At 38.2% G+C, this 14,942-nt stretch overlaps 2 protein-coding genes across 6 annotated transcripts in view; one reads left to right on the forward strand and one right to left on the reverse strand.

Moving 5' to 3' along the window:
- The window catches only part of ankrd13b (ankyrin repeat domain 13B), a 37,402-nt gene that overhangs the window by 9,334 nt on the left and 13,126 nt on the right, over positions 1-14,942 (forward strand). For 2 of the 5 annotated variants that reach the window (XM_055196702.2, XM_055196703.2), the window contains exon 1: positions 3,492-3,875. The exons of 1 other annotated variant lie outside the window; for it this stretch is intronic. In XM_055196702.2, the coding sequence (XP_055052677.2) occupies positions 3,768-3,875 (108 nt within the window). In that variant the 5' untranslated portion in view covers positions 3,492-3,767. Of the gene's footprint in view, positions 1-3,489; positions 3,876-14,942 lie in introns of those variants that run through there. 2 more of the 5 variants (XM_055196704.2, XM_055196705.2) reach the window with 2 other exon arrangements.
- On the reverse strand, positions 226-1,928 carry LOC129438131 (piwi-like protein 2). Its single transcript, XM_055196707.2, has one exon. It carries the CDS (start codon positions 1,781-1,783, stop codon positions 359-361), a length of 1,425 nt encoding a protein of 474 aa, XP_055052682.2. The 5' UTR covers positions 1,784-1,928; the 3' UTR covers positions 226-358.

The raw sequence follows: 14,942 nt of genomic DNA on the forward strand, positions 1-14,942 counted from the left end.
TAGTTTAAACACACATATCTGCAGGCACTGGTTATTAATTAGCACAATACTGCACAGTATTCTAATCAATTAAAATAATACACATTTAAATGTATATTACATTAACCCTATTACTGTCACTGTCCCACAGGTGGGACGTTTGGTATTACATATTTAAAACAATAATTTCATAGTCTAAACCTACACCAATCTTGACAAACTATATACCGTTGGAAAGCTCTAAGAACAAAACTTCAACAACTAAAACTTAGTAGATACTCTAACACAGTTTTAAGTTACAGTTTTAAGAACAATAAAACAATGGGAAATCAAACACCACTCCTCCGTGGTCATGGTAACAATCGGTGCGGTCTCTCGCTCACAGAAAGAACAGCTTTTCTGATAGCTGGATTGCTGGTTCCGAATGCAGGTACTGGCCTGACAGAAAGGCTACTTTATGTGCGTATTTGCATGGCGCAGGAACACGAATTGTTCCTGGCCAGTTCCAATAAAGGTGGCACATCTTGAAAGTTAACCTCTGTAGGTGGTCAGGGGTTAGGTTGGCTGTGTTGTGCACCGTGATATAATGAGTGGGCAGGCCACAACCCTGGCGAATTGAATGAGCCATAAGGTAAAAATCAACCCAGTCTCTGTTGGTGACCGTGTGATCCAGGACGGTTCCTGGTGAAGGTGTCCCGAAGTGGTCAGAACCGTAGGAGTACAAGGTTGTGCTGATACGTTTCTGGACCACGATGAAAGCCAACTTTGGCTCGTAGTTTGGTATTGTCTCAAAGCATTTCAGAACCTGTGGGATCTCGTAAAGCTCCACGGTCTTCAGCTGTCCGTCTGACACGCCGTCCCGATAGATGACAATCTTCTCTGGGAAGGTGTGGTTCACCTCGTAGTACTTTTGAAGGGCGGCAAGCAGACAGACTCTGAAGCCGCTGATTATCTCTTCATGAGGCATTTGAAAAGTAACTCTGGAGTACCATTTGGTCAGCATGCTGTTGAGACTCGCCACAAAGCCCATGACAGATCTGCTTTTTTTGCTGGCATCATGGTGAACATCAACTCCGATCACCATTAGAGATTTCAGAGGAACACTGACTGTCCACAGCTCTCCTCCCAGTTTGCAGTTTATCTGCAGAAGGATCTTTTGAGCAATGCTGCGGAGCTTCTGAGGCTGGGAGATGGTCCGCACGTTGATGGCCTGTGATGGTACTGGACTCTGAATACAGCAGAGCTTTTTGATGGCGCTGTACAGGTCGTCTCTGTTCCCGGTCATAATGCACACAACCAGCTGCATCCGAGGTTCACTGGTGAGTTGAGAGTGAATGCTCTTGACGAAGGTTTCGGTCCGGTCATCCCGTAGTTCAACACGGACGGGTCGCTCGATTCTGATGCCCATGGGTCCGGCCACACGTGAGAAGGTGCTCACCAACTCCTCTGCCTGATCTGCTGCACGTCGAGGAAAGAAAATAGCCCAGCAACTCAGAGGGACGGTGCTGATGGAAGGGTCTCGAACCACCTCTCTGGACCAGTCCACTGAATGTGATGTGACGAAGGAGGCCGAATGCAGACAGATGGTCTCGTGGGGCAAAGTTCTTCCTTGAGTCACCAGGATCTCTGGACTGATGCTGAGACCCCATCGCCCCAGCTCACGAAGAGCCTCATCATTGGTGTTGATGTTCTGCAGCAGTTGTTTCAAACTCTGGGTGTGCTGCTCGGCTCCTACGTTGATGTGCATGGTCAGATCCTTCATTGCTCTAAAGTCCTTCCTCATCTTCTCGGGAATGCCGGTCATGAAGGAAAGCTCCGGAAGCAGCAAAATCTCACCTGTTATAACCTTTCCTTTGGGTTTGGATCTCTCCTTTGGACGATGGATGAGAAGTGGTTGGTCCAGTTCCTTTATTGTAATACCATAGTTTTTCCTGTAGTATTCAACAAATGTTGTCACTGATCCATCAGCCAAGGTGAAAGTGTCTTTGGGAGACTTGGAGCACTCAATGTCGTCAATGCGATAAGGGGGGCCCCAGTTTTATGACATTTTATGAAATACATTAATTTATCATGAATTCTGTGTAATAAAACCTAAAAAAAAATAGGCTACTAACCAAAAGCACTCCTTTGTGTATAATTTCATGTTTTTGTTATTAAAATGGTGTGTTTTAGAACAGTTTTTTGTCACAAATTTTCTTTGGGGGGCCGCAAAGGAATGCACCGTACATAAGGGGAGCCGCACGCTGAAAAAGTTTGGGAACCACTGCCTTGACAAACTATATATTGTTGGAAAGCTCAGGGAATGTAGTTTTCATATTTCAAGGCCATTTGATGATAGAAATTGTATAGTGACCATCATTTTGTTAAATGTCACGCACCCCATAGAAATACATATGAATGATTATATATTTATAACACTAATACCCAATAAACTTGAAATAATCTTGACAAACAATATATTGTCGGAAAGCTCTAGGAATGTAGTTTTCATATTTCAAAACCTTTTTGCATGAAAAACAATGCAGAGACAGTAATTTATGAACTTGTGACAAGATAATGCAGCTAACCGTTGACACCTAGTGGCCTTGGTTGGTAAATCCACTAAAAGTGTGACAGAAACTTCATTTTTTGTTATTTTAACTTGAAATTTGGTTCAGAAATAGTTGAGACTTGTGACTTTATTGTTGTGGTGTTTTGAGAGTAAAACATTTACATTTTTATATACAATTTTTAGAGAGTATATACTTTACTGCATTATTTTGATTATTTCAAATAAATTTAAACGGGTATAACTATTTTTTCATTTAATATTCACAACTTCAAACGCATCAGTGTAAACAAAATGTCTTCTTTAAAAAGAGACCAAAGTTATAGTAATTTGAACGGCAGATCACTTTTTCAGCCCCCCCCACCCCCACCCAAAAGGGAGGGGTGACAGTTACCACTTTACACATAATGTTCTGTTCTTGACTGTAAAAAATGTTTTAATTTATTCAAGGTTTGTTTTTACTTTACATAATACTGATTAAAACCATTAAAAACTGCACTATAGACTGCACTTTTTTACATACTTCTTAGTTATGTTTTATTATTTTACTAATCTATTTTATTTCTTTTTATTGTTATTCTTATGTCTTTTATATGTGATTTTAATCAGCCCCCTTTAAAGTTGTTTCATTTTTATTTAATAGTTTTTTCCCTTTTAACATTATATAAATTATTTATACGCAAACCCTTTTGAATTGACCTTTTGTGTATTCATTTGTGTATTTTATGTGCTCTGTATATGCACTTTCCTTGCCTTGATGCATAAACCTCTATTTAATTGTATTGTAGCCTATGAGATTTTAGACACCTTTATTGGTGCATATTTCTCTTTCAGTCTCTCTCCCATGGCGCATTAATAAACATCACGTATGAGAGAAATCACTGTTTAGACTGAAGTTCAATGGCTTCGTAGGTGTGGGTCGCTTTCGTCGGGGACACCACCAGAGCCCTGCCTCAGTGAGCGAGCGAGCGTGCGCGCGCGCGCGTGTGAGAGGAGAGAGAGTAGGAGGAGAGTGGATAGCAGAACGCGGAGAATTCACACACGTTTCAACATACTAGATACTTACTGACTGACAAGCTGCTATGCGGAGAGGATGCTGGATGAGACAATGGAGAGAAATTCCCTTATCGACGGTCTCGCCAATAATATAGCACGCGCCCTTTATAAAAGTAGTAAGTGACATCGCACAAAAGCGACGAAACGAAACGTGAGCGAGAGAGGGGCGAACTATGCACCGAGGATGATTTCTGCCAGAAAAACTCCGGAGAAGAGTCGCTATCATCTCCATTATTTGGTGTGGCACAATAAACACCGGCAGTTGGAGAAAGAGCTGTCAGCACGCGAGCAGGTAAGACGCCTTCCCTTGCGCGTGTCAATCAGTCTCGCGGGCGGATGATGAGAGGAACGGCTGTTAAACTGATCTAGGTGTGATCCAGATTGACTGGGGCTGTGCTCGGAAAAATTGTGCAATTCAGATTTTATGTTTAGCCCAAAGCACAAATTAATGCAAGACATTAAAAAAACGTGTTATTTTTTGTTATATATCGAAGCCGTCAGGTCGTAGACTAATAGGGAGTCGGGTTGTAATGTATGATGGCATAAAGTGTATTCTTTATTTATGTATAGGCTATTTATTAGCAACATCTTTATTAAAATAAGTGGTCACAAAATCACAAAAATGGTTGTAATGAATAGAAAACCCATCACACCCTTTTCTGTCTTATAGGCGGCATTTTGGGGGCACCATAAAACGTTTGAAAGTGTCTGTTTGTTAAAAATACAAAAAATGCTGACTGAGTTAGCAGCTCAGCAGGTTAAAAGACCCCCAAAAGCACGCACGTCTGTCATTTTACTGCAGGTGTGTAAAAGGAGATGCAGTTCATTTGTATTTTGATCTAAGAGATGCTTTAAAATCCAGAGACTGCAGAACAGTGCCATTGAACACAATGTCTGGGTGAATAATGCACAGTCAACCTAAATTCAACACTCTTTCTGAAGATAGATGTGTGTCAGAAGAGGGTGTGTTTGTCTTTCTGATCAGCTTATTTGAAGAATGAATGCAATAACTGAAATCATCCACTGATCAGTGATAATAGTCTGTCATCCATTAATATAAATAATAATGCTGTTCACATTTACAAAAAGGATAAGTCTTTGCAAATTAAAATACAAATGAGAGGAAATAAAATAAATACCTGAAGCGCATAATCATTTCAGCTAGAATGTGATATGTTTCAAAGGCCATATACTTCTGTAGCATTCTTTCCCCTTGATATCCACTTACTATTATATTTACATTTATGCATTTGGCAGATGCTTTTATTCAAAGCGAGTTCTCTTTGGGAAACACTATGCTGTTAAACTACAGGAACTTGTATTATAAATGATATTTATGTGGTATAGATAAATAAAAATGCGTAATTAAAAGTCATTGCAAGCTACCTACAGCTTAAATGTGTTACATAACAGAGTACGTTTATGACCATTGATATAAGGAGTTCACTTATTAAGATCGTAGAGATGAATAAAACAGATTGGTTGCTTCATTTACTGTTGTCACCTACTGTTCTGGATTACATTGAGTAATAGTCTGATTTCATCATTCTAAACCCCAACTCATATAAACCCCAGTCATCTGTACCCTTGCATGGTTTTATGACTAAGGCCATCTGTAATAAGTCATCCCCTAACCCTGTTGATGATTACTGCGATAAAACCACTAGTCCATATGATTTACAGGCCGCTGACAGCATAATCTAACCACACTTGGCATGGTTGGCAAGTTATGAAGATTGAGGATTGTGCTGATGGGGTGTTCCCAGATAAGTCAAATCGGGGATGGGACGAGGCGCAGAGAGGAAGGTCAATACGGTCACGATTTCGTGAGATTCGATGTCGTTATCATGACAAGGGGAAAAGTTGCTGCACCGGCACTAAGGATTATGGGATAGATCTAGGTGTCAGTAAAAGAACAAAGGGGAGTGCTAAGCCATTAGAATGGTGGAGAAGGAAGGACATGACTAGCAAAGAAATGATTTTGGGGAAAAAAGTTAAAGGAGAAAGAGAGGCTCTATTTGCAGTTTGCTTCAACAGTGCCATAAACCAGTCATGAGGGAGGGAGTGGACAGCTCGGAGGAGAGAAAGAGCAAACTGAGAAAGTGGATAGAGTGGGTGATTGAATGGCGAAACTAGAGAGAAGTGCATGGTGATGTATCTACAGAAGGACCCCATCCAAAAAGACACGAAATAGTCAATTTCTTTACTCATGTCTGCTCATCAGCACATTTTCTTTTTCCTTCACATCTGCTGAGTTTCTGTTTGATATATATACACATCTATTTTTCATTGGTCCAGCCTTCTGTCGCGCCGTAACCCAACACTAATTGAAGCAGAGTGTTGCCATTGGGGATGGGCGGTGCTGATATACGATTAAAGGGACAGTTGACACAAAGTATTAATTTTCTCTATAATAGAAGTATGTGAAATTACACTTATATAAAATATTTTATACTTTTGTTTGAAGGTAAACAATAGTATAAAGCATAGATTTGGGAAAATATTTTATTTATTTATTGAATATCAGACTGATAAGGTGGTAGAGTTTGAGGATTGAAGTGATGTCTGTGTGTGTGCAGTGACACCGTGGGTCACTGAATGGCAAATAAGGAAATGAAAATGAGGATCTGATTAGAACACAGCATTTTTCTGAACACAGCATGTTTGAAGGCAACATCAAATGATACATAATCACACGAGCAAACATACAAATACACGAAAATTAGCCGCATACGTCTATCCATTTTAAAAAACTTGAACGTAGGCATTTATACGGTGTTGTATTTGCATATACAGAATACAAAGCACGGTTTCATCAACCATACATCTCCATGATTTACATAATTTGTAAATAATTTGTTTGTTCTTCCTTAAACACTTTCCTCTATTCTAATTTGGCTATAGGCAAAAATAACGTTAAATGAATTATTTAAAAAAAAAAATGCTGTTCCAGCATTTTCCTTTAAAGCATAGAAAGTGACCTCACTCACTTACTACTCTATTATCTCAACCCACCAGTTCTGTGGCATTTACCAGAATGAAGATAAAGGCCTTAGATGTCATCATCAGCGTGGTCAGATTAGGGGAGATCCAGGAAAAGCTCTGAATTAGCCACATTTAAAGCAACTTGTGTTGAAAAACTGCTGCCTTTGTTTGAGAAACTTTGTTCCTAATTCTTTCCATGTTAACCACATATGTAACATATATGTTGATGTATGGCTGTCGCATACATACGTACAGTACATACACTGAAAAAAATCTCCGGTTGCACATGATTGAATTAATTAAGTTAAATTAAAATAAGTTTTCTTAAAATGATTTTCTTTAAAAAAAAAATGTTGGATCTACGTAATTTAATTATGTACACCAATTCAACATAATAAAATCAAGTTAAATATAAATTTAAGTTAAGTATAACTAAATAAATAAATAAATATATATATATATATTTAACTAATTGATTGTCCAGAAGTTTTTTTTTTCAGTGATTTAGATTTTTATTTGTACTATATCCTTGCTTAACTTAAATTAAAAAAGGTAGTCTTTTACTTATGTTTTAGTCTGTGTTGTTCTTCGGGGAACAATAAAAGGCATATAAAAATTCTAAAGCCTATATTTCAAAATAAAAGTGAAAATACTGTATAGCACATATATTTCTGTGAACTTGAATTTCTTCAATCGCAAGTATGGATGAGAAGTTCAGATGCAAAACCCTCTAAGTGCATCTGACATGTTTTCTTATAAATGAGATTTACATTTTTTTTTTTTTTTGGTGTGTTAGTACATGTTAACGATATGCAAAAGGTACAAATCCCAAAGTAAACGATGGCATGAGTTATCGTTTCCAACATAAATCTCTTTTCTTGGACTACAACCAACACACGGACTGTAGGCAACATCTTCTTTGGCTTGTTGATGTGGACATGACGGTCATTATCATAATTCCTTCCGCTTTTGAAATACAGCCTGTAAGTAGTGTTGTAAGTAAGTAGTAATGTTTTCATATTTAAAAAATTAAACCATGATTCAAACACAGTTTTGTGCAGTGCAGAGTAGCACCTGTTGTCCTGTTACCAATCTTTTACATCCTGCTGGCAAAGTTTATTGATCAGCTTGGTCATCTGCATTTTCTGGATCAGATTCGGCTTTTATTATTGATAAGGTAGTAAAGACCATATTAACTCCTGTCAGTATTGCATTGTTAGCTAATCTTCAAAATACGGTAAGGAGCGTCACATTTCCGGCATTTTTTGCACTTTTTTATTGCAAATAAAAAGAAGTAGGATACAGCAACAAATAATAGTTTTTCCAAGTAATAAACATAGGAAACCATCAGATAACATAAGTACATGGAGTGTATATGAAATTCACATTAAGATCATAAAGGGGGAAAAAAGAAAGAAATAAAACAGAGAAGGCATAAATAAAATAACAAGCAAATTAAAGTAAAAGATTGAATAACTTACAAATTTTAATAGTTTTATTAACAGATGTCGAAATTGTATCCAAATATAAACTCAATTCTTGTTTGAATACGTTGAAGTGGGGATTATTTTTTGTACATTTACATTTATAGATATTAAACTTTCAAGTAAATAAAAAAGGAGATTTATACAAAAGCTTGCATTAAATATTGTCTTGTCATCGACATAAAATCCAAAAAGAATGTGTCTGAAAGTTAAAGAAAAATTTGAAAGAATATTTTGGACAATTCAGTATTACTCCAGAAAGACTTAAAGGACAGTTCAAAAAAAGATGATTAATAGACCCCTTCACGGTTCACGTCACAGGCGGTTCCCACTGCGCATGTCAGGGTCAGAAAAGTCATTACTGCAGATTGAGTTGCGTATTATTCGGTATCATTAAAAATGCCTACTTGCATCGTGGGCTGTGAAAATCGCACCAGGTCTGCTGTTAAGTTTTCGCGATTCATGCATAATCTCAAAAAACAAAAAAATACAACATCTGCGGCTGCAAGCAATTAACTGCAGACTGGAACAATGCAAATATCAAAGATAGTCATTCAATGTTTACAAACCTTGAAGGGGTCTATAGTCTCAGAAGAAACTTGACAAAAGGAGCAGGAAGTATCAATGTCATTTCTAAATTTCTGTAAAAAGTGCTTGACAGGATAAAATCAGTGGATTTAGGGGGCGCTGTGATCAGGTCGTATTGGGTTGTATTCAGGTCCAAGTTATAACAAGAGACAGGATTAAGCAGATTTGAAGCAAAGGTATTTGATGAACATATAATCATATAAAAACACAGAGAGCATTCGGTCAATATCATTTTCACATTTTTGACAGAGGAGGCATTTAGTGACTTTTGCAAAAAAAAAAAAAAAAAAACAGATTTAAATGTCTACATAAACTATTATTTTATATATTTTGTATGTTTTTTATATTAGAGTGTCTTCTCACTAGGTTTTGCAAACAGAGCATACAGTGTCCTCTGTCCCACTGTTGTGATGTTTTATTGACATGGTAACACAATTAGTTTAAAAACTGACATTTTTCTTAACAGGGCTACTCTCGAATTTTGGTTTGTGTATGAACAAGCTGTCTTGGTTTCTGCCTCCCACACTAAAAGGTGGGAACCTCAGCCCTTATAGCCGAACCCTGGAGGCCAATCTTCAAAATACGATTGGCACTGTGGGTGTGTGTCAGCCTTCTGTGACACAGTAGCCGCACAAGTCCAAGAAAGGCCCATATATCTCTTTCCCAATATTTGTGTGCCTGTAGACTTATTTAAAGAATTTGTGAGTTCCTTTTTATTCCTCTCCTGGGTTCTCACCTCGTCTCTGCAACTCATTTCATTCTCCGGCACATCACAGTGTTTAAGTGTCTGTGTACCTTGATGCTATTTTTCCAGCCATGGACTTGATTTAGGTGATAGCACAGAGACCCAAGATCAATTTATAGTGATAACAGACTATCTATCTATCTATCTATCTATCTATCTATCTATCTATCTCTCTATCTATATGGCTACACAACTCTTTTGTGTGCATACTGTGATATACAACACCCCCACACTACCACACATATGATTTTCTTTTGCCTGCCTCCCACATGCACAGTTTGGACTTCCAATGAAAGATTGATGTTGGTTTAAGTAGCTGCCAAAGAGGATTAGGTAAGGCAGAGAGAGTGCAAGAGCAGATGCACCAGCCACATATGACTATCAATAATGCAGTCTCCAGCAGGCCCACAACTGAGAGAGAGAGAGAGAGAGAGAGAGAGAGAGAGCGAGCGCATGGAATTGCATGTGGAATAGCGATCAATGTGGGGAAATACCATATGTAATATTGTCAATTTCGAAAGGCAAGATTAAACTGTTAACATAAATGTGAGTCAGAGCATATAGACGGTTTCATTGAACACATGCGGGTGATTCTCGCGAAATCCAGACTTAGATGGTGTCCAGTATCAGATTTTTTAAAAAAGCCCTTGAAGCCAATTTTGAACTTACTATAACCATTATTTTAAGGGGATTTAAAAAATATATTTCCTATAGAATTATTTACATTTTTTAGATTATCATCATTAAAAAAATATCATTGCCACAACATGATATTACATTAAATATATGGATTTACAAACTCATGTTTCTGTAATGAGAACTAAAAGTTGTCTAGGTGCTATGACAAACAAAATGTCAACTTTTATCTGGAGAGAAAAAATAAGAACTGCTTACCTGGTAGCCATCTTGAGTGTCACAGTAAATTATGTCCCTTACAACAATTTTTTTTAAATGTTAGTTCATTGAGGGCTAAAACACTGATTGAAAATTGTTGCGGAGGATGAGAACATTTTTGTTGGACACATTTATATTCCTTATTATTGTCTCTACATTTACCAATGATCATCAAATACCACATGTTTATTTACTGTAAATGTTTATAGTTTAACATGCACTGAAGCTTTTTATTTTTTAGATTTTTTAAATTATAAATATTTCCATGTCAAAGAACCCAAATCCACTAATGAAAATGGTAATGAAAATGTTCCCCTTAAATGTGAAATCATGTGGAAAATAGTACACGAAGAGATGTTTGTAACTGTATGCTTCTGATTTTGATGCTCTTACTTTGCATTTACTTTTTTTATCAAAATGTTTCATGACACCTCATAAGTCTAATTTCGTGAGAATCACCAATGTTTGTTGTCGCAGCATGAACCAAAGTGAACTTCCGGTTTGTATTTATTAATCGGCCTGGCTAGTGGCAAAACTGATCTTTAAAACAAATACCTTGTCGAAAAAAAAAGGGGAGACGAGGAGCATGGATCACAGCTGTGCAAAGAGGTTTGGCAGCCAGGCAAGAATTCGAGGACCTAACATTGTATACATTCATTTTTCAAAGTAATGTTAGGTCAGTGTAATAGTTGATTTGCGTTAGATATGATAAATAAACATTTTAATTTACTTTTTTATTTCCCTTGTTATCAGAAATAAACTACTGTAAAAATTGTTCTATATGGAAGTCTACCGGAAGTTGGTTTTAGTCCACAAAAGGTTACTGGATGAGATGCACTGTGGGTTACACTAGTTCTGGTCAGTCAGTCAGAATAGGCTAGCAGCAATGTATAGGTAATACAGGTTAAATCACTACTGATATTAGACTAGAATTAATTTTGATATTTTTGGATACTTGAATTTAAATGGTCGATCATGGCATCAGATATATCTGAATACAGGGTCCCCACACCTTAGTTAACTTCAAATTCAAGGACTTTTTAAGGACTTTCCAGGTCTAATACCCTCAAATTCAAGAACTAAATGTGGGGACACATTTTAAATGAGAGCAAGGTTACATCGTGTTACCATTAAGATACATTGTTACAGTTTCCTTTTGAGGGAACTCGCGCTGTGTCACTGCAGTGACACTTTGGGGACGCATCCAGGGGTAAGTGCGTCTGAATGTGTATATCAAATTCAACCAATGGTGAGGCTTAACGACAAATACAGGGTGACGCGAGAAGTATATCTCTATCTGAAATATTGCCAAAGATGGCATTACAGGGACGCAGGAAGTATGGCAAGGGAGACGCAGCGTCTCGTTCCCTTCTCAGGAAACAACAGTTACATACGTAACCAAAGACGTTTTCATGTGTCAAACACAACTATGCAAAAAAGCATTTTGGTATGAATCAACATTCGCATACAGAAGATATAAGCATTTAAAGGGAACAGTTTAGCATGTGTGCTTAAAAAGTCTAGAGTTTTTATGATATTATTCTACACTTGCATAAAATAAGCACTTTCAATGACCTGTATCTATGTATGTATATTTTCAAAAACTCAGGGCCTTGAATTATTTCCCCCAACTTTCAAGGATTTCAAGGACTCGTGGGAACCCTGTGAATAATGACTGTTGTTCATGACAATACTTTTGAATTGATTGCTCAACTAGGAACCTAGTAAAAGTTTCCTACATTCATCTGTCATGGTCTGTCTTTCCACGGTTTGTACAGTTATATTCAGGGCTTGAAAATGGGGGGATGCGGAGGTACGGATATCAGGGAGTGAATTTCAAGGGGGAACGGAGTTTGATTTCACTCATTCATTTCAATTTACTTTCGATTTGACATGTTCTTACTCAGGCAATATTGAAGAAATCAAGGTTATTTTTAACTGAATTTTCTTTACATTATGTAATAAATCCCATAAAGCAAGGTTTTCACAGCCAGGATCATGATTTTACTCCAAATGTAGATTAATTTTTATAAGCAGATAAGGTTTGTTGTAGAGGTAGGGTGCATATTTACATATTTATGCAATAGTACGTCATACTCCAGCAGGCTTTGTATCTGTAGTGTGTATGAACTGGTAGAGAAGTCACTGTTTGTGTTTGTTAATATGCATGTTCTTGTATCCCAAAGGGGTGTATATACCGCAGCTCCATTTCAGGTCCCTAGAAGTCTAGAGGTCTGTAACAACTAATGCTTCCCGAACCATTGTCCTTCCGTCATAGTAGACCTCTCTCTTATCAATCTCCCTCAATCACGCACTCTTTTACCAGCTAAAGCACGTACACCTCCTGACAGTTATCCTGATCTCTCAGTCTCTCGAGTGTTCTTGATCTCTGGTTTTACCCGCAGGGCTGATCTGAGATCCTCACCGACACGACAGCCATCATTCACTTACTATACAACTCTCGTTTCACTCCTTCAGTGTTCGCTCCCAACCTCTCCTATCATATTCCTCATCCATGGTTACCATAGCAACCCTTCCCCCACCCCATCCACACCCTTTTTCGTAGCACTTCAGATGTCTTATTTTACTCGGGGGACCAGCTTGATGTTTTTCTAGCCAGAAGGCCTCAGGGGCCGCCAGGGTCTCAGTTGTTGCCAGCGAAGGGGCCGGCTAATTACAAAGCTGGGACACACACACATACACCCCGTGTAGGGAGGAGCATCTAAAGCAACAACACAATGTCTGCGCCTAATTACATTTTATTATATAGTACACAATGTACTTGTACAAGCATTGCCTACAGTTGCAAAAGTTTAAATACACCTTGCAGAATGTGAAAAATGCGGAAAATTTTACATTCATCTTTCAAGCACTTTGCTAAAAAATCTATGGAATGTATTCCATACCCATTTTTTAGTTTGTCAAACAGTGAAAAGTAACAGCACACCTCAACAAGCATCTGTAGCACAGGCAGTGCAGTTTAAGTGACGCTTAATTCCTAAAGTTAAGGTTCTGTTAGTAGTAATAGTCATGCATAATGCAATAGGCATGGAAAAATTGCGCACTACAAAGCAGATCTCACAGCACGTGTTAAGCCCTTGGGTAATAATTTGTTTCCATTACCAGGTGCCCATCCTGAAGAGCATCATTAAAAACATCAAACATGTCTCGCACCGACATACCTAAATAAAGCTGTCCTAACTCTCATTTCTGTATACATCAATGCCTTATCCAAGTCCCATCCTGACCTTGTTCTCGGACGGTGTGCTTATAAATATGGACATGACCACAGCTTGCCAACTCATCAAATAATGATTAATGGGTCATGCTGCTTATATAAACACGAGCAGATTTACTGAAATGGGTTTGGGGATCAGCTAAAATTGTTATAAATGAATCCTCTGTAAGGAGATTTATGAATTTTTTATACATTCTTATGACCGTTGGTTTAATTGGTAAGAAAAGACTATAAAGGTGGAGACAGAGACATTTGTTCGAATAAAAAACTGCATGTCGGTGTGAGTTTTCACAAGTGTGGAATTGCAACGTACTTAGCGCGGCTATCAGTTTGAGCGTTGTGTTTTTCACCGTGGCTGTTGGGCACCGCGTGAACGCGCTCTGTGTCATGTTCGGGTGCGATGCCTTAATTATCGCCTGTCACTTCTTTCTTCCATCACTTCTGCGTTTTTTTCTTTTACCTGCTTTTCTTCTTACATTGCAAGCAGGCACAATAATGCGTATTTAGTTTTCTTGCTGTAACTCTGAAGACCTTTTTAAGCTTGTAAGGAGGGTGTGTACACCAAGGCGTTTACTCCTGGGTTGGCGTAGCTTTTCAATTGTTTCCAATGGAAGAGCCGTGCTTTTAAAAAAACGCTAGCAACTATGGAAGGCCAAGTGGTTCAAATACACATGAATTTTAAAATTTACTAAATGTGTATTTTATCTGTATTTAACATATACTTAGTGTGTACTTTAAGTACACGCGAAGTACATGTTAAGTAAGTGTTAAAATTCCCGTGTATTTGAACCACTTGGTCTTCCATAAGCAGCTGATGGGTTCTGAGCGCCGGCACTCAGCGTTTTTCCGAGTTGAAATATGTTTAACTTTCAGTGAAACGCTCAGCTAAAATGGCACTTTACACTCAGCCATCCAATCACAGTGGAGGAAGGGTGGGACAAATATCACATCATTCAAGACTGTTTTCATAGCAACCATAGCAAGAGCTTGTTAGCACCAGTGTTGTCAGATTGGGCAGTTTCCCGCCTAATTGGGAGGTTTTCAATTTGATTGTGCGGGTAAAATGTGGCTAGGGTGGGTGTGCAAAATTTGGGAGGGTTTGGGATCAGTTGGGAACATATGAAACACGCATTTTATAGGCTAATTATTTAACAAAAACAAAGTGTGCATGTGTTTGTGTTGACACCACGCCAATGATGAGCACCTGTTTAGCCAATCGCAAGTGATAGCAGCTAGCCAACTCTCAGGGCCCTATTTTAACGATCTAAGCGCATTGTCTAAAATGCAAAGCGCAATGTCTAAATGGGCGTGTCCGAATCCACTTTTGCTAATTTAATGACGGGAAAAATGGTTTGTGCGCCGAGCGCATGGTCGGAAAGGGTTGGTCCTATTGTAATAGGAGTATTTTGGGCGTAACGTGCAGTA

This window comes from Misgurnus anguillicaudatus, chromosome 24 (assembly GCF_027580225.2).
Source record: "Misgurnus anguillicaudatus chromosome 24, ASM2758022v2, whole genome shotgun sequence".
Classification (NCBI taxonomy): domain Eukaryota; kingdom Metazoa; phylum Chordata; class Actinopteri; order Cypriniformes; family Cobitidae; genus Misgurnus; species Misgurnus anguillicaudatus.